The sequence below is a fragment of the Equus caballus genome, chromosome 3 (assembly GCF_041296265.1).
Source record: "Equus caballus isolate H_3958 breed thoroughbred chromosome 3, TB-T2T, whole genome shotgun sequence".
In the NCBI taxonomy this organism is placed as follows: Eukaryota; Metazoa; Chordata; class Mammalia; order Perissodactyla; family Equidae; genus Equus; species Equus caballus.
In genome coordinates, this window is record NC_091686.1 from 17418520 (window position 1) to 17446207 (window position 27688).

At 52.8% G+C, this 27688-nt stretch overlaps 1 protein-coding gene across 1 annotated transcript; it reads left to right on the top strand.

The window, feature by feature from the left end:
• The first annotated feature begins 7264 nt into the window (after positions 1-7264).
• CA7 (carbonic anhydrase 7) lies at positions 7265-15955 on the top strand. The gene is made up of 7 exons (XM_023637145.2): positions 7265-7435; positions 9950-10147; positions 12836-12954; positions 13750-13845; positions 13946-14008; positions 14513-14668; positions 15181-15955. Exons 1-7 carry the CDS (start codon positions 7396-7398, stop codon positions 15301-15303), a joined length of 795 nt encoding a protein of 264 aa, XP_023492913.1. The 5' UTR covers positions 7265-7395; the 3' UTR covers positions 15304-15955.
• Positions 15956-27688: the final 11733 nt, after the last annotated feature.

Genomic DNA, 27688 nt, shown 5'->3' on the forward strand with positions numbered 1-27688 from the left:
TGCACTGCGCACGCGTCGCCGGTTTTCCCGCGTGTACCCGGCCCGCAGTCGCGATCCGGACTGCGGCTGGTGGTCCAGCCTTCCCTGATAGACCAGCCCCGCTAGTCTACCAGTCGGTGACTTTGTACGTGCAGTCATTGTGGGGGACTCGGGCTTTGGAATAAAGCAGATTTGGATTTTAACCACTCACTGGTTGTGAGATTTGCTCTTTACCTCGCAAATCCCCAGTTTGCTCACCTGTGCAATGGGGATAAATGTGTCTCCATCACAGGGTTCTATTAGCCTTGAATGAGATTTTGAATACACAGAGCCAAACTCACAAAAAATCCTGTCTGGGTAATAATTTTCATTATTATGATCATTATTGTTCACTCATTTCTTCCATCTTCTCATGCAAAAAGCCCACAGTGAAAGTCTGTTTCAAACCACAAAGCCAGCAGATGCAAAGACAAATAAGTCTGGGGTCCTGTTCTTTGGGGGTTCCAGCTCCATGAGGGGAGAAGGAGGAGAACAAGTACTTACTAGACAATGTGGGCCTCCTACAGAGAGAGGGAAGCTGGGGTGTTGGGAGGCACACAGAGAAACCCCACCCACTCCCCCCTCCAGGAATGTTTCAGGGGGTGTGGGCAAGGAATAATGTTAATTTAGGCAGGAGGAACAGCAGGTGTCATCTCTGGGAGACAAAGACGGCACGGCAGGCTGGAGGCACTGAAGAAAGTTTGGTGTGGTGGGGAGTTAGGTAAAGGGTAGGCAGCCCTCAGGGAAGGTTGAGAGACAGCAGGGGCCACCTTGTGAGGACTGCGAACATAAAAGCAAGGAGGAATTTAAAGCCGTCTACTTTCTGAAAAGAACCATTTTTTAGGAAGAGGATGGCTACCCTGTGGGGATGAGTGCCAAGGAAGGAGGTTACCCCATGAGGCAGGGGAAGAAGGAAGAAAGAAGGAGCTGGAGGCCAGGAAACCAACAAGGAGGGAGGTGAGGTTCCTTCCCCTCTATCTCCCAGACACTACAGGCACCTTCAGGTTAATAATTGCCTGAAATAAGGTGGAAATGAGCAGAGATCCCAACCCCCAACCCACTCTTGGACAGGGACAAGGGAGGGGACAGGGAAGAGAGGGAAGTTTGACAGTAATGATGCAGTGATGATGGATGCAGTTGCCCCTGGGTGCTGTCTCTAGGATCAGGATGGGGGCACACCCTCTCATGACTTCCCTAGTCCCTCCCAGCACCCATGGAACACAACCGGTGGGAAACAGAGACATGAGGCTCTCCCAGCTCGTCGTGTGCTTATGCTGTCACATTTCCTTCTCCAGTTGGACGGGTGAAATATAAGGGATAATAAAATACGCCCAGGGAATGTGGGAAGGTCAAAAGGCAACAAGTGAGAGTTCACTGCTCAGCCTCTCACGCTCAGTGCAGTCATGGACTGCATGAAAGGAAACATCCCCAAACTTGGTGGGGGGAGTTATATGCCTATGAAAAAACGTATGATTTTGAAAAGGTTTGCATTGGTGGCATCTGTAAAAAAATTAAAAACCTCAGTGTATTAGTTTCCTAGGACTGCCATAACAAGGTACCACAAACTGGGTGGCTTGAAACTCCAGAAATTGATTGTCACACAGTTCTGAAAGCTAGAAGTCTGAAACAAAGATGAGAGTAGTATGCTCCCTCTGAAGCCTGTGGGAAGCATCCTTTCTTGCCTTCCTAGCTTCTGGTGGCTTGCTAGCAATCCTTGGCTTCCAGCTGTAGCACTTCAATCTCTGCCTCCACTGTCACATTGCATTCTCCCCTCCTGTCTCTATCTGTATCTCTTCTCTTCTTGTAAGGACACCAGTCGCAATTGATCAGGGCCCACCCTAATGACCTCATCTTAACTTGATTACACCTGCAAAAACCCTATTTCCAAATAATATCACATTCACAGGTACTGGGGGTTAGGACTTCAACAACTCTTTGAAGGATACTATTCAACCCATGATAGCAGGTAAAGGTGTCTGTGCTGGGGCTGTGGGGGTTGATCTGAAACAAACCCTGCTATCTAGAAACTCAGGGCCCACTGATGAGTTTTTCCTATTGTAGAGGACAGGAAATCGGGTATCAGATCAGGAAATCATGCCTGTATTCATTTAAGCCATTGGTTTTCAGAGTGTGGGCCTGGACCAGTAGCATCAACATCACCTGAGAACTTGTTAGAAATGCAAATTCTCAGGCCCCATCACAGACTGGATGAATCAGAAACTCTGGGATGAGGCCCAGGAAACTATTTTTTGGTTTTTCTCTTTTTTAAAGATTGGCACCTGAGCTAAGAACTGTTGCCAATCTTCTTTTTTTCTTCTTCTTCTCCTTCTTCTTCTTCTTCTTCTTCTCCCCAAAGCCCCCTAGTACATAGTTATATAATCTAGTTGTGAGTGCCTCTGATTGTACCATGTGGGATGCTGCCTCAGCATGGCCTGATGAGAGGTGCCATGTCTGAGCCCAGGATCCAAACTGGTGAAACCCTGGGCCGCCATAGTGGAGCACGTTAACTTAACCACTGAGCCACACGGCCGGCTCCATCCCAGGAAACTGTTTTAACAAGCCTTCCAGGCAATTCTGATGTGAGCTCAAGTTTGAGACCCACTGACCTAGGTCAAGCTCCCACTGAACAGGTGGGAAAACTGAGCCCCATAACCCCAATGCTAGTCCTGTTTACTGAGCACTTATATGCCAGGCAGACCCCTGATGTGCATCACCTCATTTTGTGTTCATTTGTTCCCACTCAATGCAATAGATACTGCTGCTCACCCCACTTTATAGAGAAGAGAGCAGGGGTTTGGAGACATGAGTAAAACTCCAAAGTCTCTCAGCTATTAAAAGATGGTACATGGATTAGAAACAAACACCCCAACAGGTCTGGCAAGACCCTGGCTCAGGTCTATTATGTTACCCATCCTGGTTGGTCTCAGCTGGAGGAGACTGGATCCTTGGGCTCCCCGGAAGTTTGGGGCTGGTTCTGCCCTGGGAGAGCTTATAGTCTGTGGGAAACCAGCTGGGAAGAATGAGTCACAACTGAGTTCACCCTCCCAGCCCTCAGCCACTAGCCCTCCCTGCCTGCCCTTGCCCATCCTAGCCCTTGTCACCCTGATGCTCACTGGCCACTCCCTTGTCTCTCTCCCCCAACCCTCCCCTGAGGCAGCTGTGGGTCTGTAACGCTCACAGTTATATCACCTATGCCTGGCCCAGCACTTGGCATTGAATAAGACTTGAGTAAACGTTTGTTGAATGAAAGAAAACATTTCTGAAATTACTTCCACCATACTTTTTATATTTTAAAATGCCCTCCCTACTGCGGCCGGCCCTGTAGCCAAGTGGTTAAGTTTGCATGCTCCGCTTCGGCAGCCCAGTGTTTCACCAGTTCAAATCCTGGGCGCAGACACGGCACCACTCATCAGGCCATGCTGGGGCTGCGTCCCTCACAGCACAACCAGAGGCACTCACAACTCACAACTCACAATATACAACTATGCACTGGGGAGCTTTGGGGAGGAGGAGAAAGAAAAAAAAAAAGATTGGCAACAGATGTTAGCTCAGGTGCCAATCTTTAAAAAAATAAATAAATAAAATGTCCTACTGGCAATACGTATATCATCTGATTTGGCAATTCCACTTCTAGCAGTTTATCCCAAGGAAATCATCAGACACACACACAAAGATGTATCAGTATGGATGTTCACTGCAGTGCTATTTACAACAGTGAAAGCCAGAAATAACCCATACACTAGAGCATTGTGCAGTTATTAAGTGTCAAGTTCTCCAAGGCTGGTCAAGCAGGAAAACGCTAACCATAGGGCTTAGGTGGAAAAAAAACTGGTCACAAAGCTATACATATGATTCTTATTGTTTTTTAAGTACTACGAATACATATCGAAAGAGCCTGGCAGGATGGTCACAAAATGTTAACGGTGGTGATTCTTGGGTCACATGACCAGTAGTTTTAATTTTCTCGTATGCGCTTTTCTGATTCTTCCAAATTTTCTACAATGAATATGTGCCACTACTATAATTGGAAAAGGAATGTTTGGGGTTTTAAATGTGCCCAAGAAGGTGAGGAAAAGGGGAAAGAACAGAGGTCCTAGGTCTGAGGAGTACAGGAGTACCAGGAGTCTCACAGCTATAGCCTCACCTGACCATCGTATTAGCCCTCTAGACTCTATTCCCATCTTATAAATGAGAAAACAGGCTCAGAGAGGTGAAGCAACTTGCCCCAAGTCACATAGCCAGTGATGCTGGAAGTCAAGCCCAGGTCTGTCTAGGTCCACAGCCCAGGCCCATTCCATCTCACTGTGTGCACATATACGTACACATATTTCGAGTGGAAATGTTTTTAAAAAAAATACAAGGAACTGTAATTTTGATCTTAGAGTCTCCAGGCCACAGGGCTTTTAGCCTGGCCCATTGTCTCAGTGCATAACATACAGTGAGAGCAGGCATGATTCTGCCTGTTGGTTCAGCATTGGACATCTGTTGTCTCCAACAATGGTCACAAGGATCCCTATGAGGTAGGCAGGGCAGGAACTATGCCCCCATCGCCTCACTGTAGACCAAAGACACTGCATCTTCAAAAGGGGAAGTGAGATCTGATCAAGTCGCTTGATGAACGAGGTGTGGCTGTGCAAGCTGCTCCTGCACTCCTCCCCCAGCCCTTCATCACAGCCCTCACATCCTGTTCTCCCCCTCTCCCAGAAACAGAGAAATCCAGGAGCCACTGACGCCAGTGAGACCAAAGAGTAAACTCCAGAGCAGTAAAATCAATTCAGCTTTAAAGACAGCACATACTTGAGACAGGAGGAGCCTGAATGGGGGCACAGGCTTTCCTAAGTTGACCTGACTGGGCTACAGGGTCAGCTGGAGCTTCACCTAAGACAGGCAGACTCCATTGACCCCTGTCACCTGCCTGAGTTCCCAGCACTCCAGTGCCTGCCCGCCCGGAGGAAACTGCTGAAGACAGGCTGCAGGAAGGAAAGAATTGGATCAACTTTTATTTGGTTGTTAAAGGGATAATACGCACTTTAACTCTTTCAAAAGGTACAAAGGAATGAGCAGTAAAGAGTGTCCCTCCCACCCCCATTCTGCACCCTCCTCCACCCTTCCAGTCTCCCAGTCTTCTCCCCGGAGGGCGACACTCTCCCCAGCTTCTCTTAAGTCCTTCCAGAGACAGTCTTGCATATATACACAAATGACAACCAAATTTAAAATCCACTTCTTCACCATCCCTGCAATTTTAGACAGGTTGAATAAGGGCCTCAGCAGCCCTGGATTTTCAGCCTTGCTCTGTCACTTACTGTGCACCCTAACTCAACTTCTCTGAGCCTTGCTTTCCCCCCCTGTAAAATGGGGTAAAAATCCCCACCCCACCCCCAGCCCAGGGTTGCTGTGCAGATGAAGCTGAATTCAAAACTATATAAGTAATTCCAATTTTTTTTAATACTATGAATAAATATGGGAAAGTCCTGGGTTGCTTTAGGGGGAAGTGGCTCAGTGAAGTACACATTTGGGCCTGTCCCCAGACCCAGAGATTGTTGCAACTCCCCCAGGAGAAGGGTGACTGGCTCCTCGGGGAAATGGACAGAGGCTGCAGGCCTCATTCCAAAGTGAGCCTTTGTCTTCTTGGTCTGAAGATGACATTTCTGGGACCCTGACAACATTGCGTTCTCTGTCACATGCTGGTCTTGGGGGCCACCCCCTGTGTCTCTATCATGAGTTCCCTGACCCCACCTGAGGGTCAGAATTATACTAATGGCCCTTCCAGCTCCTGGGTCAGAGAGGGGCAACTAGGCAGGGCTGGGAAGTCACTGACTGACCTTGGCCCAGCCAATCAGTTGTCAATTAATCTCCACAACTCCACCTGGGGAACTGGTGTCCAGGGCCTAGGAGAGGGAAACTGAGAGAGTGACAGAGATGTAGGAGAGCCAGGCAGACAAGATGGCAGATTCCTTCACAGGGCCTGCGACAGTCTCCTCTGCTCAAGAGCACACCATCGGGCATTCTACAAATGACCCTTCAACTCCTGTTCAGTACATTCCCCTGGGTAGGATCATTTGTCTGTACTTCCATCCACTCATCTGTTTGTCTTCCCAAAACTGCCTGCTGAGCCCCAGCTAGAGACAAGCCCTAGCCTTGGCACAAGGCCACATCCTAAGATGAATCAGATTGGACTGGCTGGAGCCAGTGGGTGGAAGACAGAGGACATACCAGCTGGAGGGCACAGCAAGGACCAGGGCTCGTGGGTGGGAAAATGTTGGGTCAAGGCTGGCACTGAGATTGAGTGCAGGGTGGAGGTCCCAGCAGGTGTGCCGAAGGTCATGGGGAGACAAGGAAAGGAGGGATGAGCAGCAGGCTGTAAAGGGACAGGCCAAGAGTCCTCGATGGAAGGAGGAAGGAATGAAGAGGATGAGGATGGGAGGCGGGGCCTGAGACTTGCTTCCATGGGGAAGGCAGCTGGTGTCTGTGGGTCTGTCTGTCTTCATGCTCACCCGCTGATGCCACCCCTCCCCACCCCCCACTTTGAGGCTCTTGTTCTGTCTGGGCCAGGGATTTGGATTGCCGGTCCTGTCCTCCTCCTACCCCAGGGCTCCTAGACACCTACAGCCACAGGACCCCCTGCCCCTAGCCCTAAGGGGAAGTGGCAAAGAGCAGTGTGTGGAGTGAGACAAACACATGCTCTGGCTAGATGACCTCAGGCAAGTCACTTCACCTCTCTAGGCCTCAGTGGTCCCCTACTCTGTGAAATAGGGCTAATGGAAGAACCACTCAACGTTGTAGGGTAGCTGAGAGGGTTAGACGACAGCAAGGATCCAACGTTGGCAGCACCTGCCACAGTGTCTGGCAAACAGGGGAAGCTCCAGTTCTGGACACTTGATGGTCAGAGCAAATTTGTACTTTAAAGGGGACTCTCCAATCCCAAAGAACTGAGGGCCCAGAGCCCAGGTCCCCAGTTGTGGGATTTACCGCTCAGGGACAGCCTGGGGAGGGGATGAGGTGTGGGGAAACAGAGGCGGCCTCCAGCATGGAGGGTTTCTCGTGTCCGGGAGCCTGTACACGTGCTGGAGAAGAGGAGAGACAGTCCTCCAGCCAGGGCGGGGGTGGGGGTGCGGAAAGAGATTTAGGTCCTCTTGACCGCGCATCTCGACCCGGGGCTCAACTGGCCTGCGGGCGGGCGGGGGTGGGGCAGTGCCGGCCTCTCTCGCCCTGCTGGGAGGGGGGCGGGGGGGGGGGCGGGTCCCCTGGGAACCGCTCCTCCCGCCCGCCGCCGCTTTAAGAGGCTGCTCCGCGGCAGCGATCGGGGCCGGAGCCGCAGCCGGAGCGAGCGGAACTGTGCCGAGCCGGCAGGTGCACGGCTTCGGGGACGGCAGCGGCATGACCGGCCACCACGGCTGGGGCTACGGCCAGAACGACGGTAGGCGCAGACCACGGCCAGCCTTGACCTGCTGGGACTCGCCCCGACCCCTGGCGCACAGCTGGGTTTCCCGGACCGGCAAACCCCCATCTTCTAGGCTGGACCCGGACCCCCCTCCAGCCCAGCCCCTAGAACCCAGCCCACCTGCCCAGCTTGAGCCCGGGCTCCCCCGCGCTGGCGCAAAGTCCGAGCTGCGCCCCAGCCGGCCCCGCTGCCAGCTGGCCACCGCGCGGCTCAGCACGTCTTGCCGCCTCCTCCGCGCAGCCCGACAGCTGCACTGGCTCGACCCGGGCCCCGACACTCACTCCCTCACCCTCGGTGGCGCGGGAGGTGGAGGTGGCCCAGGGCAGCGGGAGGCGGTCGGGGCGGAGCGCTGTGCGCGGGTGTCTGTGCGGGGAGCGCGCACGGCGTGTGTGCGGGGACCTCTCCGGAGCTGGACTGCGCGTGGGCAAGGGCGCAGTGTCCCTGGAAGAGTTTCCCCGGAAAGTGTCAGGGCTTTCGTGCCGGCAGGTATGAGAGGGAAGGGGCATTTGGAGGCGCACGCATGTGTCTGAGTGTCTGCATCAAGCAGGGTGTCTGGGCACGTCCCCGTGTGAGGCGTGGGAGCCCGTGGTCCACACTAGACTCCTGGTCTGACCAGGAAAATAGCTCCTGGATCCTGCCTCAGTTTCCATAGGATGCAGGAAGGAAGGGAGAAGAGGCAGGAGGTGAAGTCAGATGGCTTGAGTGTGGGTTTGGGGCTGTCAGTTCCCTTTGGGGCTATTTCTTACCGGGCAAGGGTTTCCACCTTTCCCTGAGATAAATAATGAGGACTCAAGATCCAGACTGCCAGGAGGAAACCCAAGCAGGTCAGGTCCGGGTAGGGAGAAGGGGAAGTACTGGTGGGAGGAACACTCCTCACTTCCCTGGGGAGAGGCAGTCACTGTGAGGGTGATTGGGGGTCTTGGGCTACAATCTGGGGGTCAGGAGGTTGCAATGAGCCAAAGGGAGTTAGGGAGGTGCTGTGGTGTCTCTGGCCCCCTCTGGGACTCCAAGAACACAGGAGCATATTTTGGAGGGAGAAACCCAGATCTGGGCATGCAAAAGCTAGAAAGAGACATTCAGAAAAAGGCAACAGAGACCAGCAGAGATGGAGAGAGAGGCAGAGAAGGTGCAGGTGACAGAACCGATAAAAGATCATCTTCCCTCAGCACCTGCTCAGTGCCACCTTCTGGGCGCTTTCCCCAGAGTGGGAGTCCCCTGACTCCAGCCTTCTTGCTAGTCCTGCCCAGCAGCTCTGAGCATCTAGTATGCTATAGGGCCTGCCAACCACCGGCCGCTGCCCCTCACCCAGCCAGACCTGGGTTGTCCAGTGTCAGGGCAATGAGGGAGGGAAGGACAGAGGATAGAGGTGCCGGCATGCGGCATGCTCACAGGACTTCAAAAATAACCCAGTGGGTCTGGGCCACGATTCTGAGTCATCCACTGGGACACTGCTCTGTCGGCACCTGCTGCTGTTTTCTCAGGAAAACTTAAGAAGCCAAAAACGGGGAGAAGCACCAGCCGGCAATAGCTCTAAAAATAGGCTGCATCTCAGGATGTTCCCCGGGGAGATGCTGAGCCTCTCGGCTGCAGATGGAGCCTCTGGGAGGCAGGTGGTGGGTGCCCGTGGGTGTGCATGCAGGTGTGGGTGTGGTGTGTGTGTGTGCACGAGCATGTGTTTTGCTGTAGTCTCTTAGTGCAGATCTGCGTTTGCAACAGGGGGTGTTTGTATGTGAGGGTGTATGTGTATATGTCAGATGTAGTCGACAGGGCTGTGTGTGTGTTTGTACACATGTGTGTTGCTGGGCCCACCCGCTCTGGGCGTGGTGAGCCCAGGTCACAGTGCACATACCTGTGCACACGTGAAAATCTCTGTGGACTTATAGGCACACACCTGGGGAGGGGAGCTGGGGGCAGTTCATGCACATGCTGTGTTTATATCACAGTCCCAGTGTGTGTGTGTGTGTGTGTGTACATGTGAGCGGCCCTCAGTTCCCTCATCTGTGAAATGGGGATCACACTGGTTTCTTCTTCACAAGGTGGTTGTGAGGAGTAAACGCATGTCACAGAACCAAAGCCAAGTTGATGTGAGCTTTTGTTATTATTATCACAAACACCACCATGAACATGTCCATGGTGCAGGGAGTGGCCAGATGCCTGGTAGGGCAGGGGGCCTCTCTGAGCATGTATTGGGTTGGGGAGAACCAACCGCTGCCAGAACCACCCTGAGTCTGTAGCTGTAGCATGCTCCCTTCCATGCGTTACCTCTCTGGGCCTCCTGTCAGTTCTGGGTGGTGAGTTTTAGTGAGGACATTTTACAGACAAGGAAATGGAGGCTGAGAGGAGAGATGGTGGAGCCGGAATTAGAGCTCCAGAGCACACAGCTCCAAAGCAGGGGCTAACCTCTGAAAGGAGACCATTCCCACAGCTGCCCTCAGCCTGCAACCCAGAGATATGGGCTGGCCTGAGTCCTTGCCCTGTCCCCACCCGCAGGCCCCTCAGAGTGGCACAAGCTGTATCCCATTGCCCAGGGAGACCGCCAATCACCAATCAATATCGTGTCTAGCCAGGCTGTGTACTCGCCCAGCCTGAAGCCACTGGAGCTTTCCTATGAGGCCTGCACATCTCTCAGCATTGCCAACAATGGCCACTCTGTCCAGGTGGACTTCAATGACAGTGATGACCGAACTGGTAAGTAGTCCCTGCCAGACCTTGGCACCCCTCCCTCTGGGGTCCTAAACCTATTTTGGGCAGGCTCAAGAGGGACAGTTTGCTATGGTGGAGAAGGAAGCCTCCACTCTCACCAGCTATGAAGCCTTGGGTTGAGCCTCAGTCTCCTTAGGCATAAAATGGGAGCAATAAGACCCTATTTCCTCTCTAGGATCATAGAGAGGAAAAATGAAAACCTGAGATGATGTTTGTGGTGCTGGCATACAGCAGATTCTCATGAAATGCTAATTCCCTTCCTTCTCTTCCACGTAGTGCTTTAGATCAGGTTTGTTTCCACTCCCTGCCCCATCACTGACCTGCTGTGTGGCCTAAGGCCGAGCCCTCCTCTCTGTGTGATCTGGCCAAGCCCAGCAGAGAAAGAAGGGAGCTGAAATGTTCTGTGTGCCAGGCCCCTTGCTAAGGTCGCAGGCAGCTCTTTTATTCCTCTTAAGAACCCACCTCTAAGATGGGGAAGGAGATACTCAGTGAGCTGGGGAAAGTCAGCACCAGCCTGGTCTGACCCCACAGGTCTTCTCTCCAACCCAAGATCCTAACCATCTTGGGCCAGAGAGAGGCCAGCGGGAACCTGTGGCAGCTCCTTCCAAGGTCTCTTTGCCCTGGGACTAGAGTCCAGGTCCTTTCATGATAAACTCCTAGGCAAAGGCCTCAGGAGAAACTGCTAGAGATTCTTTTGTAAGGAAGTGATTGGTAGTCTGCCCCCCACCCCCAGCCACACAATGAAAGCACTCAAGGGAACTAAAGTTTCAAGTAGAAAAATCAAAGGGCAGAGAAGAGGAGGGAACCCTAATGGGAGTGATCTTAGTCACTTAGGCCCGAGTTCCCTAGTAGGCTAGGGAAAAAGAGAAAGAGGATCAGTTATAGTTCTTATTGTAGAAGGAGGAAATCCAGGAGATCCTCAGAAGAGAGACACAGCATTTCGCAGTACTGAATTCTAAGAAAAGCTTCTCCCCTAGAGCTTTGGGGAGGGACTTGGGGCTCTTGATGGCCCTAGATGACAGTTTATGAAGGAGTAGTTTTCATATAATTGCACTTTTTAAGCAACCTTCATCGGGCACTGAGGATTCGATTCAGACATCTGTAGCTCAGTGAAGGCCACTGTTGGGAGGAAGAGTCAAAGGGGCATGCCTCTGGACTGCTGATTCAGGAGCTCACTTTCAGGCCTGGCTGGGGTTCCCTCCTCTACCAGAACCTGGGCCTGGGGGGGCAGGGAGCCAGTGGAAAGAAGGTGGGCTTGGGAGTGAGATAGCTGGGCCTCTGCCACTCACCAGCTCTGTGACCTCGGGCAGGATACCTCCCTTTCCAAGCCTCAGTCCCACATCTGTCCGACAGGGATAACAATGTGTCCCCTTCAAGGTTTCTGTGGGGGTGGATACCCACAGAGTGCTGAACCCATTGTGCCCAGTGAATGGCGGTGTGTTCTCTGGTCAAGACGGAGGGAGGGGGCTACGGGCGCCAAGCTCAAGGGGTTAGGGAGGGAGTTCACTCTCTGAGAGATCACATGGTGGGGTCCCAGGTGGTGCATGCTCAGAGGGGTGGGCCCCCACAGACCATATCAGGGAGCTGAGCCTGCAGGCCCAGCTGCTCCTGCCTCCCCGGGATGGGGCAGCCTGACTGAGCCCCTGCCCATGGCCACTACCCCCAGACACCCTTCGTTAACCACCCAGCATTGCCATAAACAGGCCCTGCTTCTTAGGTAAGGCAGGGGAACAATGAGGGGCCTCTGGACTGTCCTGTCATCCTCTTCCTCAAGGGGCCCTCAGGGGGCAAGGCCCTGCCCTGGTTACCCACCCTGGAGGGGCCCAGTGAGACTCTGAACCCAGGGCTGTCACCTGATCTAGGAGCTCACATTCAGGCCTGGTTGAGGCTCCCCCCACTGCCAGATCCCTTTCAGCTGGAAATTCAATCAGTCCCAGGAGGCCTTGTGCGTGACCCCAGCTCACCGGGTATCAGGGTGGGAAAGTCATAAAACTAGCACAAGTGGGGCCTGCCAAAGCGGCTATGGGGGAGGGCATTGGAGGTACCTGGGCCTGGCCATCATAGTGGGGACCCTCAGGAGCTGGGCTCTGGACAGAGTCAGGTCCTGGGGAGGCTCAAGTTTCTGGAGAGGCAGTGCAGCCTGATGATTAGGGGCTTGGGCTCTGGACTTGTATCCTGGTTCAGTGTCTTGCTGTGTGACCTTGGGCAAATGCCTTGCCCTCTCTGTGCCTTGGTTTCCTTCTTTATAAAATAGAGATAATAATAGGTTCTGTCCCTCATGGGCTACTATGAGGACTGAACAAAATAGTCCTTCTGACCCAGCCCTGGGTCGGGGCTCCAGACATGGGAGGCCTATTGTTAGTGATACCAGGGGCCTGAGAGGCAAGGTCCCAGCTTCCATTGCAAAATTCAGCAGGAGTCGGGGGATGGCCAGATGGAGAGACGTACTCTGTCAGTACCAGCTCCTCTGCCGCCTACAGGCTGCCAAGATTTCAGCCCTGAACCAGCAAAGAGCTCAGGGGACTGAGTGGGGACTCAAGCCCAATTAGCCCAAGGAATTTTCCAAATGAAAACTTTATCCCCCTCCTGGATACTCCCCGATCCTGGCACTCCCGCCTGCCGGGCAGTGTGGGCTCTCACAGCGATTGCTCCACACCCCGTTTCTACCCACAGTGATGACTGGGGGGCCCCTGGATGGGCCCTACCGGCTCAAGCAGTTCCATTTCCACTGGGGCAAGAAGCACAGTGTGGGCTCAGAGCACACGGTGGACGGCAAGTCGTTCCCCAGCGAGGTAAGCGCCTTCCTCTACATGAATCCCTTTACTACTTCCGGAGGGACTGTGGCGTCAGGGGCTTGACGGGTGCCTGGTGTGGGGGCCCTGGAGAGGGTGAGGAGGAGCACGCAAGAGGCCTGGAGAGAGACATCCTCTACCCACCCCCAGCACAGGGTCTTCCGCCGGAACTCTGCCCACTCCTGTCCTCATCCGTGTGACCAGAAGGAGTTTTCTGAAGGGCAAATCCAGTCCCACCACACTCTTGCCAACAACCCTTCAAGGACTGAGCCTGTCTTTCGGGGCCCCGCATGACCTGGCCTTGCCCGGCCTCGTCTTCCCGACTCTCCCCTTACTGACCTGCATGTGCTCACTCCCCTGCCCACACCTGGCTCTTTCACGCCTCCAGGCTTTTGCTTATGCTGTTCTCTCTGCCTGGAATACCTTCCCCCAAGGGTTCCATCTGATAACCCCCTACTTATTCTTTGGATTCAGCTGCAGGCGTTACCTCCTCAGGGAGGTGGCACACTGGATGGCCATTATCTGTTTCATAGTTCATTCACAGAGGGCAGGGCCTGAGCCAGATTCTTCTTTGGTCCCCTGGGGCTCAGGAAAGGGTTTAGCCCAGAGCAGGGGGAATGCTATCTGTGGCCCCTGGGGGCATGCCTGGGCCCCTCAGGACCATAAGTCCTGGGATGTTTGACGGCCTTCCCCTCCTGCAGAGGGGCCAGAAGTCCCGTGGGAGGGAGAGAAATGTGGCTCCAAGCTCCCACGGCCCCTTGGGGGTATTAAGCTGGCCTGTTGTTGCCCCTGCAGCTGCACCTGGTTCATTGGAACGCCAAGAAGTACAGCACCTTTGGGGAGGCGGCCTCCGCGCCCGATGGCCTGGCTGTGGTCGGTGTCTTCCTGGAGGTGAGGGGTGATTACCTGGGGCCAGGAGGGGCCTGGGAGGCCTGGCACTGCCCCTAGTTCCAGAACATGAACGGCTCACACTACCCTCTCTCCCTGACAGACGGGGGATGAGCATCCCAGCATGAACCGTCTGACAGATGCACTCTACATGGTTCGCTTTAAGGTGAGAGAGGGGTCCGTGCCACTGACCCAGAGCAGCCTGGTGGGGAGGGAGGAAGAGGCTGGATCACGGAGTGGGCCCTTCCACTCCCCTAGTCTGGCAGCAAACCCTTGTCAGGGTGCAGGTCAGCACCTGCGGGGCCCGGCAACTGACTCCGCTGTGTCAGGGTCCATGGCCTCACTGAGTGCCCAGCATGCAATCTGGTTGGGTATAGGATTGATAAGATGCTTGTCATGTTAATGGCCATCTGACAGGCAGAGCCACCAAGGGCACCTGAAGGCAAGGGAGAGAACATGGTGGCCGCAGCTTTCACATACCAGCAAAGGGGCAGAGAGAGCCTGGCCCAGGCTGAGAGATGGCATCTGGGATCACAGAAATTTGCCCACAGTTTGCATGAGGAGGCCAAGGAGAAGCCTAAATCCTGCTGATAGAAATGGGTGGGGAGGCTGCTGGTCTGGTCCTGGTGGGGGTCTATGCTGATTCCCGGGTTCCCCTGCCCTGCCTCAGGGCACCAAGGCCCAGTTCAGCTGCTTCAACCCCAAGTGTCTCCTGCCTGCCAGCCGGCACTACTGGACCTACCCCGGCTCCCTGACGACGCCCCCACTGAGCGAGAGTGTCACCTGGATCGTGCTCCGGGAGCCCATCAGCATTTCTGAGAGGCAGGTGAGTCCTCCCAGAGCACCAGGTGGAGGGATGAAGCACTCAGAGCCCACCCCTGGCAGTGTGACTCCCCCAACCAGCAGCCCACAGTCCGTGGTCCCCCCATCAAGGCTCTGATATTTTGCTGATAAATCTTTAGATTTGTGGTTGGGAGTTAGCTTGATTAATTAGTCATTAGGACCTAGGCACAGGCTGGGAAGGGAGATCCCTGGATCCTGGACCACCCCTACTGGGTTAGAGTCTGAATGCTACATGTGCTGATGTCTCAGCTAGATGGGATTGGAACTGGACCCAGGTGGAGCATGGTCCAGGTTCAGAGGCCCATTAGTGAGTAAGTAACTAAGGTTGAGGTCCCAAGGAGGGAATGAGTGGGGAGAAGTGGGGACAAGCCCTAGAGGCAAGAGGGGAGGGATGAGTAGAGCTGGCTGGGCGGGATATGCCAGATGCTGTATCTGGGAGTAGAGAGGACCACAGCACTCACACTCTGCCCTGAGTATCTCTTCTGCTTTCTTAAGATGGAAAAGTTCCGGAGCCTGCTTTTCACCTCAGAGGATGATGAGAGGATCCGCATGGTGAACAACTTCCGGCCACCACAGCCACTGAAGGGCCGTGTGGTCAAGGCCTCCTTCCGGGCCTGAGCTGCCCTCCTGCCCAGCCGGCCACTAGGGCGCCATCTTCCCAAGGGCTTCCACGTCAGCAGACACCAAACCATCCGAGGCTCCCTGCCTGAGGGGTGCTGTGGACCCCACTTCAGCTGGCTTGCTCCTTGGCCACCCCGGAGGCTTCTTGATGGGACCCTGGAGCCGGGGGACACCCTTCAGCTGTCCTGGGGACAGGAAGGACAGGAGCTGAACCTGGTCCAAGCCTGGGGCTGCCTCTGCTCTACAAGACAAAAGCCCCTAGGAACCTCCTCTCTGTCTTCCCCACTGGCAGTGGCAGCAGCCCCACCCTGAGCTCACACTGTGATGGACGAGACCCGGCTCTCTGGGGCAGGCAGCTGGCGTTGCCAGAAAGACTCAAGCAATAATTAGAGGTGGGCAGAGCTGCCCTCTCGGCATTACCTCTTCTGCAGGCCTCTGCCATGCACACACCTCACTGCCAGGTCATTAAAATCAGCACCTAGCCTGCTGGAGGTGACATGGCCTTCTCCCTCCAGCCACCTGCTGTCGTGGGCAGACACTGGCTACAGGTTACATAGTATCTCCTCTCGTCCCCACCCAGCCACCAGAGCCACCTACATGGCAATCCGTCCATGCATTGATTAATAAATTCATTCATCCACGCAACACATTCCCCTCGAGTGCCTTTGCTATGTCAGGTACGGTTCTAGGCACTGGGGGGCCGAAGGGGGTGAGTCAAGCCCAGTACGTTGGGAGGGACATGGGTATTGAGCAGGGGAAGGTTATACAGAGGGCAGGGCAGGGGCCGTGGGAGCAGAGAAGGGGAGCCTACCTGGTCTGGTGAAGAAATGAAATTCCAGCCAGTGCTCCAAGGCAGAGAGAAGGGAAGAGCAGATGGGCAAGCTCAGAGGTGAGGAAGAATCCAGAGTGTTTGTGGAGCTGAAAAGAAGTGGTGGGGCTGGAGCCCTGGGGGAGGGTTGGGACTCTCTCCCCAGGCCAGTGGGGAGTCATAAAGGGTCTGGGGGAGAGGAGGGGCAGGGCCAGATGTCCAAAGCAGGGAGATGCCTATAGAGTGTGGATAGGCGGCAGGAGTGGCAGGAGGGAGGAGGTGGTGGCCAGTGGCCAGGAGAGAGGGGACAGAGTGGTGGAGGTGAGGAGCAGAGGGCTGGATGAGAGAAATTTAGGAGGAGGACGCCAGAAGAAAGTGTTTGGCTGTCTGTGAGGGAGTGGGGAGTCTGAGGTGTGTCCCTGAGTGGAGAAGGGGGTCTCCATGTGGACTGGGAAACCTGGGGAGGAGCTGACCAGTGTGGACACACAGCATTTCTGTGGGGCCCTGGAGGGGAGTGCTAGGCAGCAGTGGGATGTTGGGGTCTGAGCTAAGGAGAGAGATGGAGGGTGGAGGGGCTGTTTGGGGGCATCTTGACTCAAGATGTTGGGTGAGGCTGAAGGGCTGCAGGCGGGGGTGCACAGTGAGAGAGGGGGAACCAGGATAGCTGGAGGAGGAACCAGCACAGAACCTTGAAGAGGAGCTGCTGAGAGGTGGGAGAAAAAACACAGAGTGGGGTCCAAGACAGCCAGGAGAAGCTTTGGAAAGGGGCCAGGGCAGGGCTGGGACCAGGGTGAGGCAAGCGATCTCTTAGCTGCAAAATTTAAGGAGGCACGCACGCTCAGGCCCTGACCCTGCCTTTGCAAGACCTTGAGAATGGGTGTCTCCTTAAATGTGCACACTAAGGGCCTCACTTGCCTCACCCGAGCCCCAGCCCAAGTCTCGAGAGCTACCTAAGGTTTAGAGAGCCAGCCATCACTGTGCCCCAGATCAGCGGGACAGGGGCAGATGAGGGGGCTGAGGAGTGAGAGGAGGTGAGACACCGGGACAGCAAATGGTTAGGTTGTGAACAGGGAGAAAGGGATAGCTGAGGGCACACGGGGTCAAGGCTTTTGGAGAGATGGGCAAGGGGCTTATCTGAACACCCTGGGGCAGGGGGCCCAACTGCAGGGACTTGAGAGCTGGTGGCCACAGCTCCTGTCATTGTCACTATACGGGAAGGGCACTCCCGGGTCACGGGGTACTCTGGGCTTTGAGTGAGGCTGTGAGGAGAGGGAGGAATTGGGTCTTAGACCTCTAGCTTCGAGCCCAAGGAAGCAGGGAAGAGAGAGGCTTGTTCTGTGGACCCCCTTCCCACTCCCATGCTCAGGGCACCTGTCCCCAGAGTGGGTTGGGGTGAGAGGACAGGAAGGGCAGGGCCTCATTCTAGCTCCAGATGAGGGGCCAGACACAACTTTGCCCCTGCAGGAACCCCCTGCCTAATCTATGGGCCATTTTCTCCCTCCATATTTCAGAAGACCGGGAGAAGGGTGGTATCTGGAAGACACTGTTTTCCCAGCTTGGAGACAGGCAGCAGCAGAGAGGTAATGCTAGAAATGCTGCCTCTTAAGGTGTGCAAAGGGCCTGGGGCAGATATCTGGCTCTCTCCATGTGATCCAAGAACTGTCATTACCCCAATTTTACAGATGAGCATGATAAGGCCAGGGGAGGTTAAGTAGGCAAGTGGCAGGACAGGATTTAAACCTATTCCTGTGCCTAAAATCTCCTGCTCTGAGCCAGAGCAACTGGGCCCAAGGGATGGAGGGATGGGCATGGTGGCGGCCACATGGAATTGGCACAACACACTCAATGCTGCTGGCCATGCCAGGGACCTTGGCCAGCCCCTCCTGGGGATGGCAGCACTTCCTGCCTGGCACTACAGAGGACTTGAAAAACGAGAGCCAGTTTTATAATAATTATCCCAAGGCTGCCAAGAATCCTCACTCCTTAAATCCTTCCCCTTAATTCATTTTTTTAATTTAAAACTATTTTAAAACCAAAAGTGGCCTCCTTATGATATAATCACAGCCCAAGATTTGACCCTATTACATCCAAATGTGATGCCCCAATGGGATCCCAAATGCTTCCAGCAAACCTGGCCTCAAGGGACCCAGGAATGGGTCCTGAATCCTTGTCCAGGGCACACTTGCCTCCTAGAGCTGATGCTGGGCACAGTGGGGGCACTCAAGACAAGACAGGCTCTTCTTGCTCCCAAGATCCCAGAGAGGCCCTCCCAGGGCAGCCAGGATGGCCCTGGAAGAGATCTGGCCTCGTGGCCCAGGCCAGTGGCCACAGCATGCTGAGTCTGCACCAAGGCTAGGGGCACAGGCTTCCCTCCAAAGCACCTCCTGGAGGAGTCAGGCCTCAGGGCATCTCCCTTCTCTGGGGGTGGGCCTTAGGAGATGGGGTGACTGTGAAGACCCAGGCCCCCCAGATCTCTGCCTGCAGAAGACTTGCTCCCAACCCCATGGTTACCTCTACAGCTACAGCTGCTGCCACAGAGGCCTAGGGGGCAGGGGGATCCCCTTATGGCTGGCTAGGGACACCTACCTGCCAAGGTACTCATCTGTGGGCAGAGCGGTCTGTGGCCTGAGCAAGGATTGAGGATAGAGACAGAGATGGGTCTGAAGTGGAGGTTGCAAGGTAACCTGACAGAGTTGATGTCTGGGAGGGGGCCATACTGATGTCCAGGCTAACAGGGCCTGGGGCAGGACAGAAGCTTGTTGGCCGCAGCTGGAGCTGGCCTGGGGGCGGGGAGGGAGGTCCGATAACAGGATCCACCCAGCCTGGTGTCTTGTTGAGCCTCCCACGTCCATGGGTCACAGCATCAACTCTGCGCTCCCCCTCAGAGGCAGAATGTACTGCTGGTTGGCCAAGATTCCAAGGGGAGTGGGGAACGTGACTCTGAGTATGGAAGGTTCTGGTATTTGTCCTGCAGCCAGAGGCAGGGCCTGGGGAACGTATCCCTTTGGGAGTCTTCTCTGCTCACAAACTCTAGGGCAGATGCACCTGCCTTCCCATCTGGGCTTTGCACCATCGCTCAAGCCCTTTGAAACTTGTGTCCTCCTCTGTAAAGCAGAAATGGTATGACGTGAGCCACATATACAATTTAAAATTTTCTAGTGGCTCTATTTTAAAAGATAAAAAGAAACAAGAATATTTAATTTGAATAATACATTTTATTTAACTCAGTTATATCCAAAATATATTATCATTTCAACATGTCATCAATATAAAAAAATTAATGCAATACTCTACATTATTTTTTATGTTAAATTTTTGAGATCCAGTGTGTATTTTACACTTACAGCACATCTTAACTCCAACTAGCCACATTTCAAGTGCCCGAGAGCACATGTGGCCAGTGGCTCCTGTATTGGATAGTGTAGCCCAAAACGGATGTCACCCTTTGCAGGGCCATCTGCTAGCAAGATGTCCAAACAGGCCCTCTGGCCAGGCCTGTAGCAGGCAAGGTAGTGGCAGGAATGAGTCAGATCTGCTCCAAGCCTCTGTCCTCCACAAGGACAGTCTCAGAACATCTGATGCCAATTTGGCTCCCTCTGTCAGCGCCTTCCTCCTCCAGGAAATCTCCCTAACCCCCCGCCTCACTCCAGCCTGGCTGGCCCTGCCCCAGGCACCCTGCAGGACCTTGGCTGTTCCACTGGGAGACAGTCCAAGACCCTCAGCAAGGAACTGACCCCAAGAGCCTGTCAAGAGTGGGGGCAGGGGGTAATATCCCTGAGAAGGGTCCTAGTTTGGTTGAGGAGACTTGATTAGTCTGGGAGGGCTTCCTGGAAGAGGGGAGAGGATTGGTATCCCAGCAGAGACACCGAAGCCTCAGCAGCAGTGAACATTCCCCAGACAGACAGGAGGAAGGTCTGGTTCTCCCCCTACGTGTATCGACAAAGAGAGGATGTGTGGCTGGGTTCACAGGGGCCCCAGGCTCAGGAGGCCTCAGATGCCAGGCAGAAGTTTCTCTTTACACCCAGGAGCCATGAGGAGTCACTGGAGGTCTAGAGCAGGGACTGAGGGCCCTGGATTGGAGGAAGAGGGCTTTCCCTCAGGCTCAGAAAGCACCGGGCATCACTTGGCCCAACTTCACCTTCTGACACAGGCTCAAGTGCAAATTCTGGCAGGTGCACTTTGTCAGCTCCTCCTGCTGCATCTCCTTGGCCCTGTGGAACGGACTCATGCCTGGGCCCTGGGAGTTCCTAGCTTGGCAATCTGTGAGTCTAATCTAAAAATCCCTCCAGCTGCAACTCAAATGTTTTGTCTTCAGCGGCATGAGAGGGTGCGCAGGCAGCTCTCTATTCCAACCGAGCTGCCCGCTTGGGACAGGCATTGAAGGAAAGGTATGAGGACACAGGGGCTCTAGGGTCAGCCAGGCTCCCAGGAATCCTTCAAGTTTTCAGGAAGAGGCTCTTTCCTCTCCCCCTCCTCCTCTCTTAGCTCCTGCTCTGAGTGACAAGTCCTTGGTTGTTTGGGCACAGATGTCTCCAGAGGGCACACTGTCCTGTCTTGCTAGTTACCCAGGCCTCTCAAGGAACTGGGAGATGAGTCCTTGCTGCTGCTGCTCCTGAGTGTTTAGGAGTAGAGTTTGGGAGAGAAAACTTTCTCAGCCAAAGGAAGCCATGGCAAGGATCCATAAACTGCCCAGGGAATCCCAGAGCTTCCAAGCTGAAAGAATTCCTGGTCTGATATTTATCTATCAAGAGAGCCATATGTATTAAAAAGACCCCTACATCAAATAATTCCCTGCTTGTCTGTCATGGAGCCTGAAGTCCGCCCAGGTGAGCTTCAGTGCTCGGTTAAGACATGGTCCCCTGATGAAATACAAGTGTCCCTGGGAGGGGCACACAGTCAGAAGCACCTTAGGAAGGAAGGAATTCATCCACTCCTTTTCAGCCTGTTGTGTCACCCCTTCCCTCCGCCTCGGTGTCCCCATCTTTAAAGTGTATCCCCAGGAGGCCCGAGGGGCCTAACGTAGAACTTCAGGGAGTCAGGCTGTGCCTGAGCCGGGGGGCAGATGGCTCTGGATCTCAGGATATAGGTCACCCCATGTGCCCCCTAAACTGAAAGGGTCATGGCGCTGGGCCAAAACCACAGGGACAGATGACTGAAAGAGCCCCCTGAGACCCCCAGGCCCTTACCCATCAGTGTGACAGGAGAATGCCTGGGCTGAATTACCTACCAGCCCGAAGTAATGGGGGCTCAGAGCCAGATTTAATTGATTTACAGAAAGCAAAGACTTTCCATGTGTTTCACATCTCAAAGTCCATGAACTGTGACCCCTCCAACAACAACGTCTGTACTTTACGAGAAGTCAGTGCTTGGAAATGATTTCTCTCGTAGGAAAGCAGAGCTTTAACGGGATAATTTCAGGCAGGGATGGGTAAGCTGTAAAGATATATTGGAGGCAACCAAGGCTTTGAAGCCCTGGCCCCAGCACTAAATCCAGAAGCCTGTGGCTTCTGGGGGCAGCAGAGGGGACCTGGACGGGAGCTCCTCACTCCTGTGCAGCTCAGGTCTGCTGGGTGCACAGCTGCTCTTATGGGCCCCTTGACCCTGGGCTGGGGGTGGACAGCTGAGCGCCAACCTGGCTGCTTTAGCTGGTGCCAGTGGCGGCTCCAGCAACTCCTTGGGGCTCAGGTCAGGGCACCAGCAGCCAACTCTACAACTCTGTGGGCACCTGCCTTGATCCCAGCACCCTCTGAGGTCAGAGGTCATGCTGAGGAAAGAAAGTCAGGTGTCCTGCAGCAGGTAAGAGCTGACGAACCTCAGCCAACTTCACTAAGTCCTTGCTGTAAGCTAAGACCCCTAGAGATGGATCCTTAGCACCTATGGCACACAAGACCTGGCCATGTCAGGAAACGTGAGGCTTCGGTGCGTTCTTTTCTGCCGCTCTTCACATGGACACCCGGGAGAACTGGGGTTGCAGCCGTGGGCAAAGAGAAAGGAAAGGCCAGCGTTTAGGGTTCCACTAGCAGACCCAGAGCCCCTTACCCAAAAACCTTTTACCTGAGCATAATTTCATTTTTTTTTCCTGAGGAAGACTCACCCTGAACTAACATCTGCTGCCAATCTTCCTTTTTTTTTTTTTGTATCTAGGCTACCATTACAACATGGCCACTGACCGATGAGTGGTATAGGTCCGCGCCTGGGAACCGAACCTGGGTCACTGAAGCTGAGTGCGCCAAACTTAACCACTAGGCCATGGGAGCCGGGCCCTGAGCATAATTTCAGACTTATGGAAAAGTTGAAAGACTAATACGATGAATAGCCATAGACTGGTCACCTCAACTCCCCGTTTTATCACATTTGCTTTCTCTCTTCACGCTCTCTCTCTTCATATATATACATTTTTTAACTGTTTGAGAGTAAGCTGCAGCCACGATATCCTTTTGCCCTCAATACTTCAGAGGTTTTTCCTAAGAACAAAGGCATTCTCTTACACGACCCCAGTATGAGAATCAAAATCAGGAAACTAACATGGTTATATTACTATTATCTAATCAACATACCTTATTCAGATTGTGCTAATTGTCCCAATAACATGTTTTGTAACCCCAAATTCCCAGATCATGCATTGCATTCAGTTGTTTAGTCTCTTTCGTCTCTTTTTCTCTGGACAGTTCCTCAGTCTGACGATGTCTTTCACGACAGTTGGAAAGGACAGGCCTATAGGACGTCCCTCGGTTAGATTTGTCAGGTGTTTCCTCATGAAGAGACTCAGGTTATACACTTTTCACAGGAACATCACAAAAATGATCCCATGTTGTGTTTAGGTACATGATGTTGATTTGCCTCGTTACTGCTGATTTGGCTTCGTTTTTGCTTTTTTTTTCAATTGAAGCATAACATACATACCGCAAAGTACATACACTCGATGAACTTTCCCAATCTGAACACGCCTGTGGAAGGGGCACCCAGATCAGCAAAAGTACATTTCCAGTGACCTAAAAACCCCACATCCCCGTCAAGTTCCTGCCTCCCTAAAGTAACCACCATCCTGCTTCTAATAGCATCAATTACATTGTCTGGTTTTGAACTTCAAACACAGTCATGCTCCGCATAACAACGTGTTGGTCAACAACAGACTGCATACACAACGGTGGTCCCATTAGATTAGTACCATATAGCCTGGGTGTGTAGAGGCTGTATCACCTAGGTTTGCGTAAGTGCACTCTATGATGTTCACACAACGGCAAAATTGCCCAACAACACATTTCTCAGAACGTGTGAGATCTTTAAGCGACACATGATTATAAACGAAATTCATATCCGAAAACTCCTTAGTTTCTGGCTTTTTGCTCATATTATGTTTGTGAGATTCTCAGTGCCTACTTTTTATAATAATAAATGCAATGCCTCCAATTATGAGCTTTAAGAGAGATTTTAAAAAAATGTAACTTATCTATACACATAATTTCAAAAAATAAATGTAATGCCTTGGTTGTAATATAAAAGGACAGTCATTTAAAAATAAAATATATTTATATATACAAATACATAATTTTAATAAAATAATATGTGTCAGCATGTAGATGCTAGGGCTCAAGGACACTAAAGATGTGATGAGATCTTCTGATGTTTGTCCCCATATACTGAAGCTTTATAACATGGCAGCTACAGAGGCATTCCAGGCAGAGGAATGTGAGTGTTGTTGCCTTTGTGATGTGATTTTCCTAGATGAAACTAGAACAATTCCTGGGAAAATTCCAAACGTCACAAAGTACCATAATTTGCTGTGTACTAAAACTGTGCAAGCATTACTTTGTGTTTCTGACTAAAATAGAACAAGGTTGTAGGCTCAAATGAAGATAAACATAGTTTTCACCTGTCTGGACATCCCGGTGGGACATTTGAAGGAGCAGGACTCAGACAATCCTTTGTTACGTGAAACTGTCCTGTAGGACTCCTAGTAGCCTTGACAACCCCAAATGCCAGGAGTCTCCCCAACCATATGACTAGGGGATGAAAGGGGAGGCCATCTAGGGGTCAGAGAACCACAGGGAGGGGCACCTGAGGAGGGTGTAGGATAGAGGGTGGGGCATGGCCTGAAGGAGGTGGGGGGCCAGGTGAGAATACTGATGGAGACTCTAAGGTGGGGTCTCCTCGTGACCAGCTCCTAGGGTAGCAGGCTGGTCCCTGGATGAAGGGTTGGGAGACCCTATGTGATCTTGCTGCCCGTCATCCAGCTCAAACCTCAGAGGAAGCCACCAGAACCTACAATTTCCTGGGCCCTGTATGGACATCTGCTGAACTGCTCTGGGCCCCCCAGGAACTGTAGCCCCTCACACACCAGCCAAGTAGGGACCCCATCAGCTGCAGCCCCTGTGGGGATCTCCATGGGCTGAAAACCCACCTAAGTCACACACCAAAAGGATTATGGGGCCCTTGCATATGTAATTAAATATAAAAACAATACAAAATGATACTTAACTGACAGGTAACTGTAAACAAGGTAAACATAGCTCTGATTTCTCTTGTTATGCTTCTATTTTAATAAAATATTAAATTATTTTAAAGCACCTTCCTTTGGTGGCCCTGAGAACATGCTCCATGTGCCTGTGGGGTGACCCACAAGTGAACACAACCCATGGATTGACTCATTTAGTCAGAGCCAAGATCTTTTGAGGTGGGTACCATTCTTCTTCCCATTTTGCGGATGAGATACTGAGGATAAATTGGTCCCTGTCACATAGCTAGGAGTTGTGGGGCCAGGATTGGCCTGCCTCAAATTGTTGCCTGAGCCACCATCTCTAGGCCCCTTAAAAGGCTCTAGTGGGCCCCCCCACCACTGACAGTGTCAGTTCCTGGTGCTAGGCACTGTGGAGGGATGTACACACACACACTCCCTCCACCAGCTCTGGGAAGCAAGAGATGCTCAGGTGCGGCCTGCAGTGTGTTTCCGCCCCCTGGTGGCCACGTGGAAAGGTATAGCTTGGTCTCTGTCCATCCTAGCCAGGGATCCACCAGCAGGGGAGAAAATGGTTGTGCTAAGAAAGAACTGATATGGAACCTGAAGTGAGTTCGCTCACCCATTGCACAGCAAGCCAATCTCTGACACCGGGTGTAGTGGAAGAAAGTAGGAATTTTATTATTGCACAGCGCTGAGTAAGGAAGAGGGCAGCTAACACTGAAATCCCAAACTCCCTGAAAAGCTAAAAGGAAGGGTTTTTATTTGGGGTTTTAGGTAGGGGAGGGGGAGCACATGGCCTTGCTGGTTGGAGCTTTCCCACCAGCCTGTGTTTGGCCTTGAGACTACTTGCAGAGAGGAGGGAACCTGGGACCTTGCTGGTCAGCAGCTTTCCCAGCAGCCTGTAGCTCCTTGGTGTGGAGGAGGAGGAGGAAGAGGAGGGGGAGGAGGAGATAACCAATCCAGGTGGTTATGCTTGGCCATTTGTCTCCATGGAGGATAGTGGATTCTGGAGCCAGGAAGCCAGGGAGTAAGCAGGGTATGAGCGCTTTGGTTTTAACCCCACATATGATGGGTTCATTGTAGGGAAAGTGATATGAGGGCTGGTATCAGAACCTTGCCCAGGAGGTTACTACTTGTTAAAATATTTAAAATATTTTTTCTGTTTGTGCTCCTACTTGACTGGCACTCTAAACTCTTGCTTTTACTGATGTCCAGGGGCTCCAGCACTGGGCAGAGTGGGCAGCTGGTCGGTACCACTGGGCTACTGGGGAAAGGGCATGCATGAGGTAGTGGCCTCACTGTTCCCCAAAGGTATGGAGGACAGAGGAGGGCATTCCAGGCAGGGGAACAGCAGGGGCAAAGGCCTGGAGGTAGTTACACAGAACTGAAGGTTAGTGTGAAAAAAAAAAGCTGAATTAAATTTGACCCAGTCTCCAGCATAGCCTGGGGATGGGGGTGTCCTGATTACAGTGACAGGTCCTGGTTTTTCAGACAGAAATAACTCCGGAGCCAAGGAAAGGAGGACAGCTCCACTTCAACACCCCCACATACTCCCCTCTGCCCCTATTCTGTAGTCACTACACAGCTGGGGAGAGGTGGCTGCCCCCACAACATACGTGGGAATGGCTGCCCCCATTCAGCAGATGGAGGAACAGAGGCTCTGAATTCAGCTAAGGTCCCTTGCCTAAGTCATGCATCCAGTCAATGGCAGTGCTGGGGTTCCGTGTGTGCCTCATTCAAGGCCCAGCCTCTGAAACCAGCACATTACACAGGGTGCCTGGTGCCAGAGGAGGCTCTTGCCTGTCGGAAAAGCAGGTGTGAAAAATACTCGGGGGCTTGGCATGTCAAAAATGAGTCCCAAGGCCACAGTGCCACCCTGGTCTTCAGCAGGGAAGAAAAAACATCCAGTTCATGGATTCTCAGGCTTCTGCAAGAAGTAGGGTGTTCAGGTGGAGGCTTCGATTGCCTCTATTGGCTGATTAAAGAATATTTGGTTTTCCATGAGTGTGTTTGAAATACGCCAGCCCTGCATTGCCCACTGGGGGACCAGGCTCAGAAAAGACCCATATATTGCTAGCCCACATGGAGATGAAGGCCCTATTTAAATCACAATTTTTGCCTAAAGATGGCTAAACAAAAACAGAGAATGGTGAGAAAGCATACAGGAGCTCTCCCTCTGGTTTTGGAGAAAACTAACTGGCCCCATGGTTACTAAATGTAGTAAGAAGCTCCTAGAAGAGTGGCTTGGTTGTGAGTCCAGGAAACAGGGCTCAGACCCGTCTCAGCCACAAGCTGAAAGTGGGACCCCAGGGAACCTGGGGACATCAGTTCAGGTCTCTGGACTTTATTTTCCTCTTCAAAGAATGGATATATGGGCATCGCACAAAGTACATGGGTTCTGCCAAATGTGAGTAGATTTTACAGCAAAAAGGAGGTTCGTGATGAAATGTTTAGAATGGCTGCAATAAAGATGGATAAATTCCTTTTACTGCATGCTTTTTCAGGGCCTTGACTAAGCCATTGGTCATTGTGAATCTCTTGCAAGGGTGGCCCTTTTCTCTCAGAACATTTTCTGAGATTGTGTTCCATGGAGCACACTTTAGAAAAGCACAGAGCAGATGCTCTCTTGGTCCTTTCCAGCCCTGGCCCAAGGGTTGGAGATGGGGCAGGCAGGCCTGGCCATAAAATTCAAGGCCAAGACCTTTATCCCTGCTGTCTTCTCTACCTGGAATGCTCCCTCCCAGATACTGCCAGGCTCGCTCTCTAACTTCCTTCAGATCTCTCCCCAAAGCCTATCTTCTCTCTCCAAGGCCTATCTTATGCTAGGAGCTTCCCAGATTTCCTGATCTAAAGTAACATTCCCTCCAGGCCCCACCCCCAGGGCCAGAGGGTAGGCCCAGCCCTCACCCCGGCTGCTCCCTGGCCCCAGGACAGCCAGCTGTCCTGCTTCCCCACGACTTCTCTGTGCGAATGTGTAGAACAGACATTACTGGGGTTTTTCAGATTATTAAATATGTGCTCCATGTTAAAAAATTTTTAAAGTAAATAAAGAAATAAATGGAAAGGTAAAGAATGTGAAAATTCCTACCGAGTTTGGTGACCCAGAGATAACATTG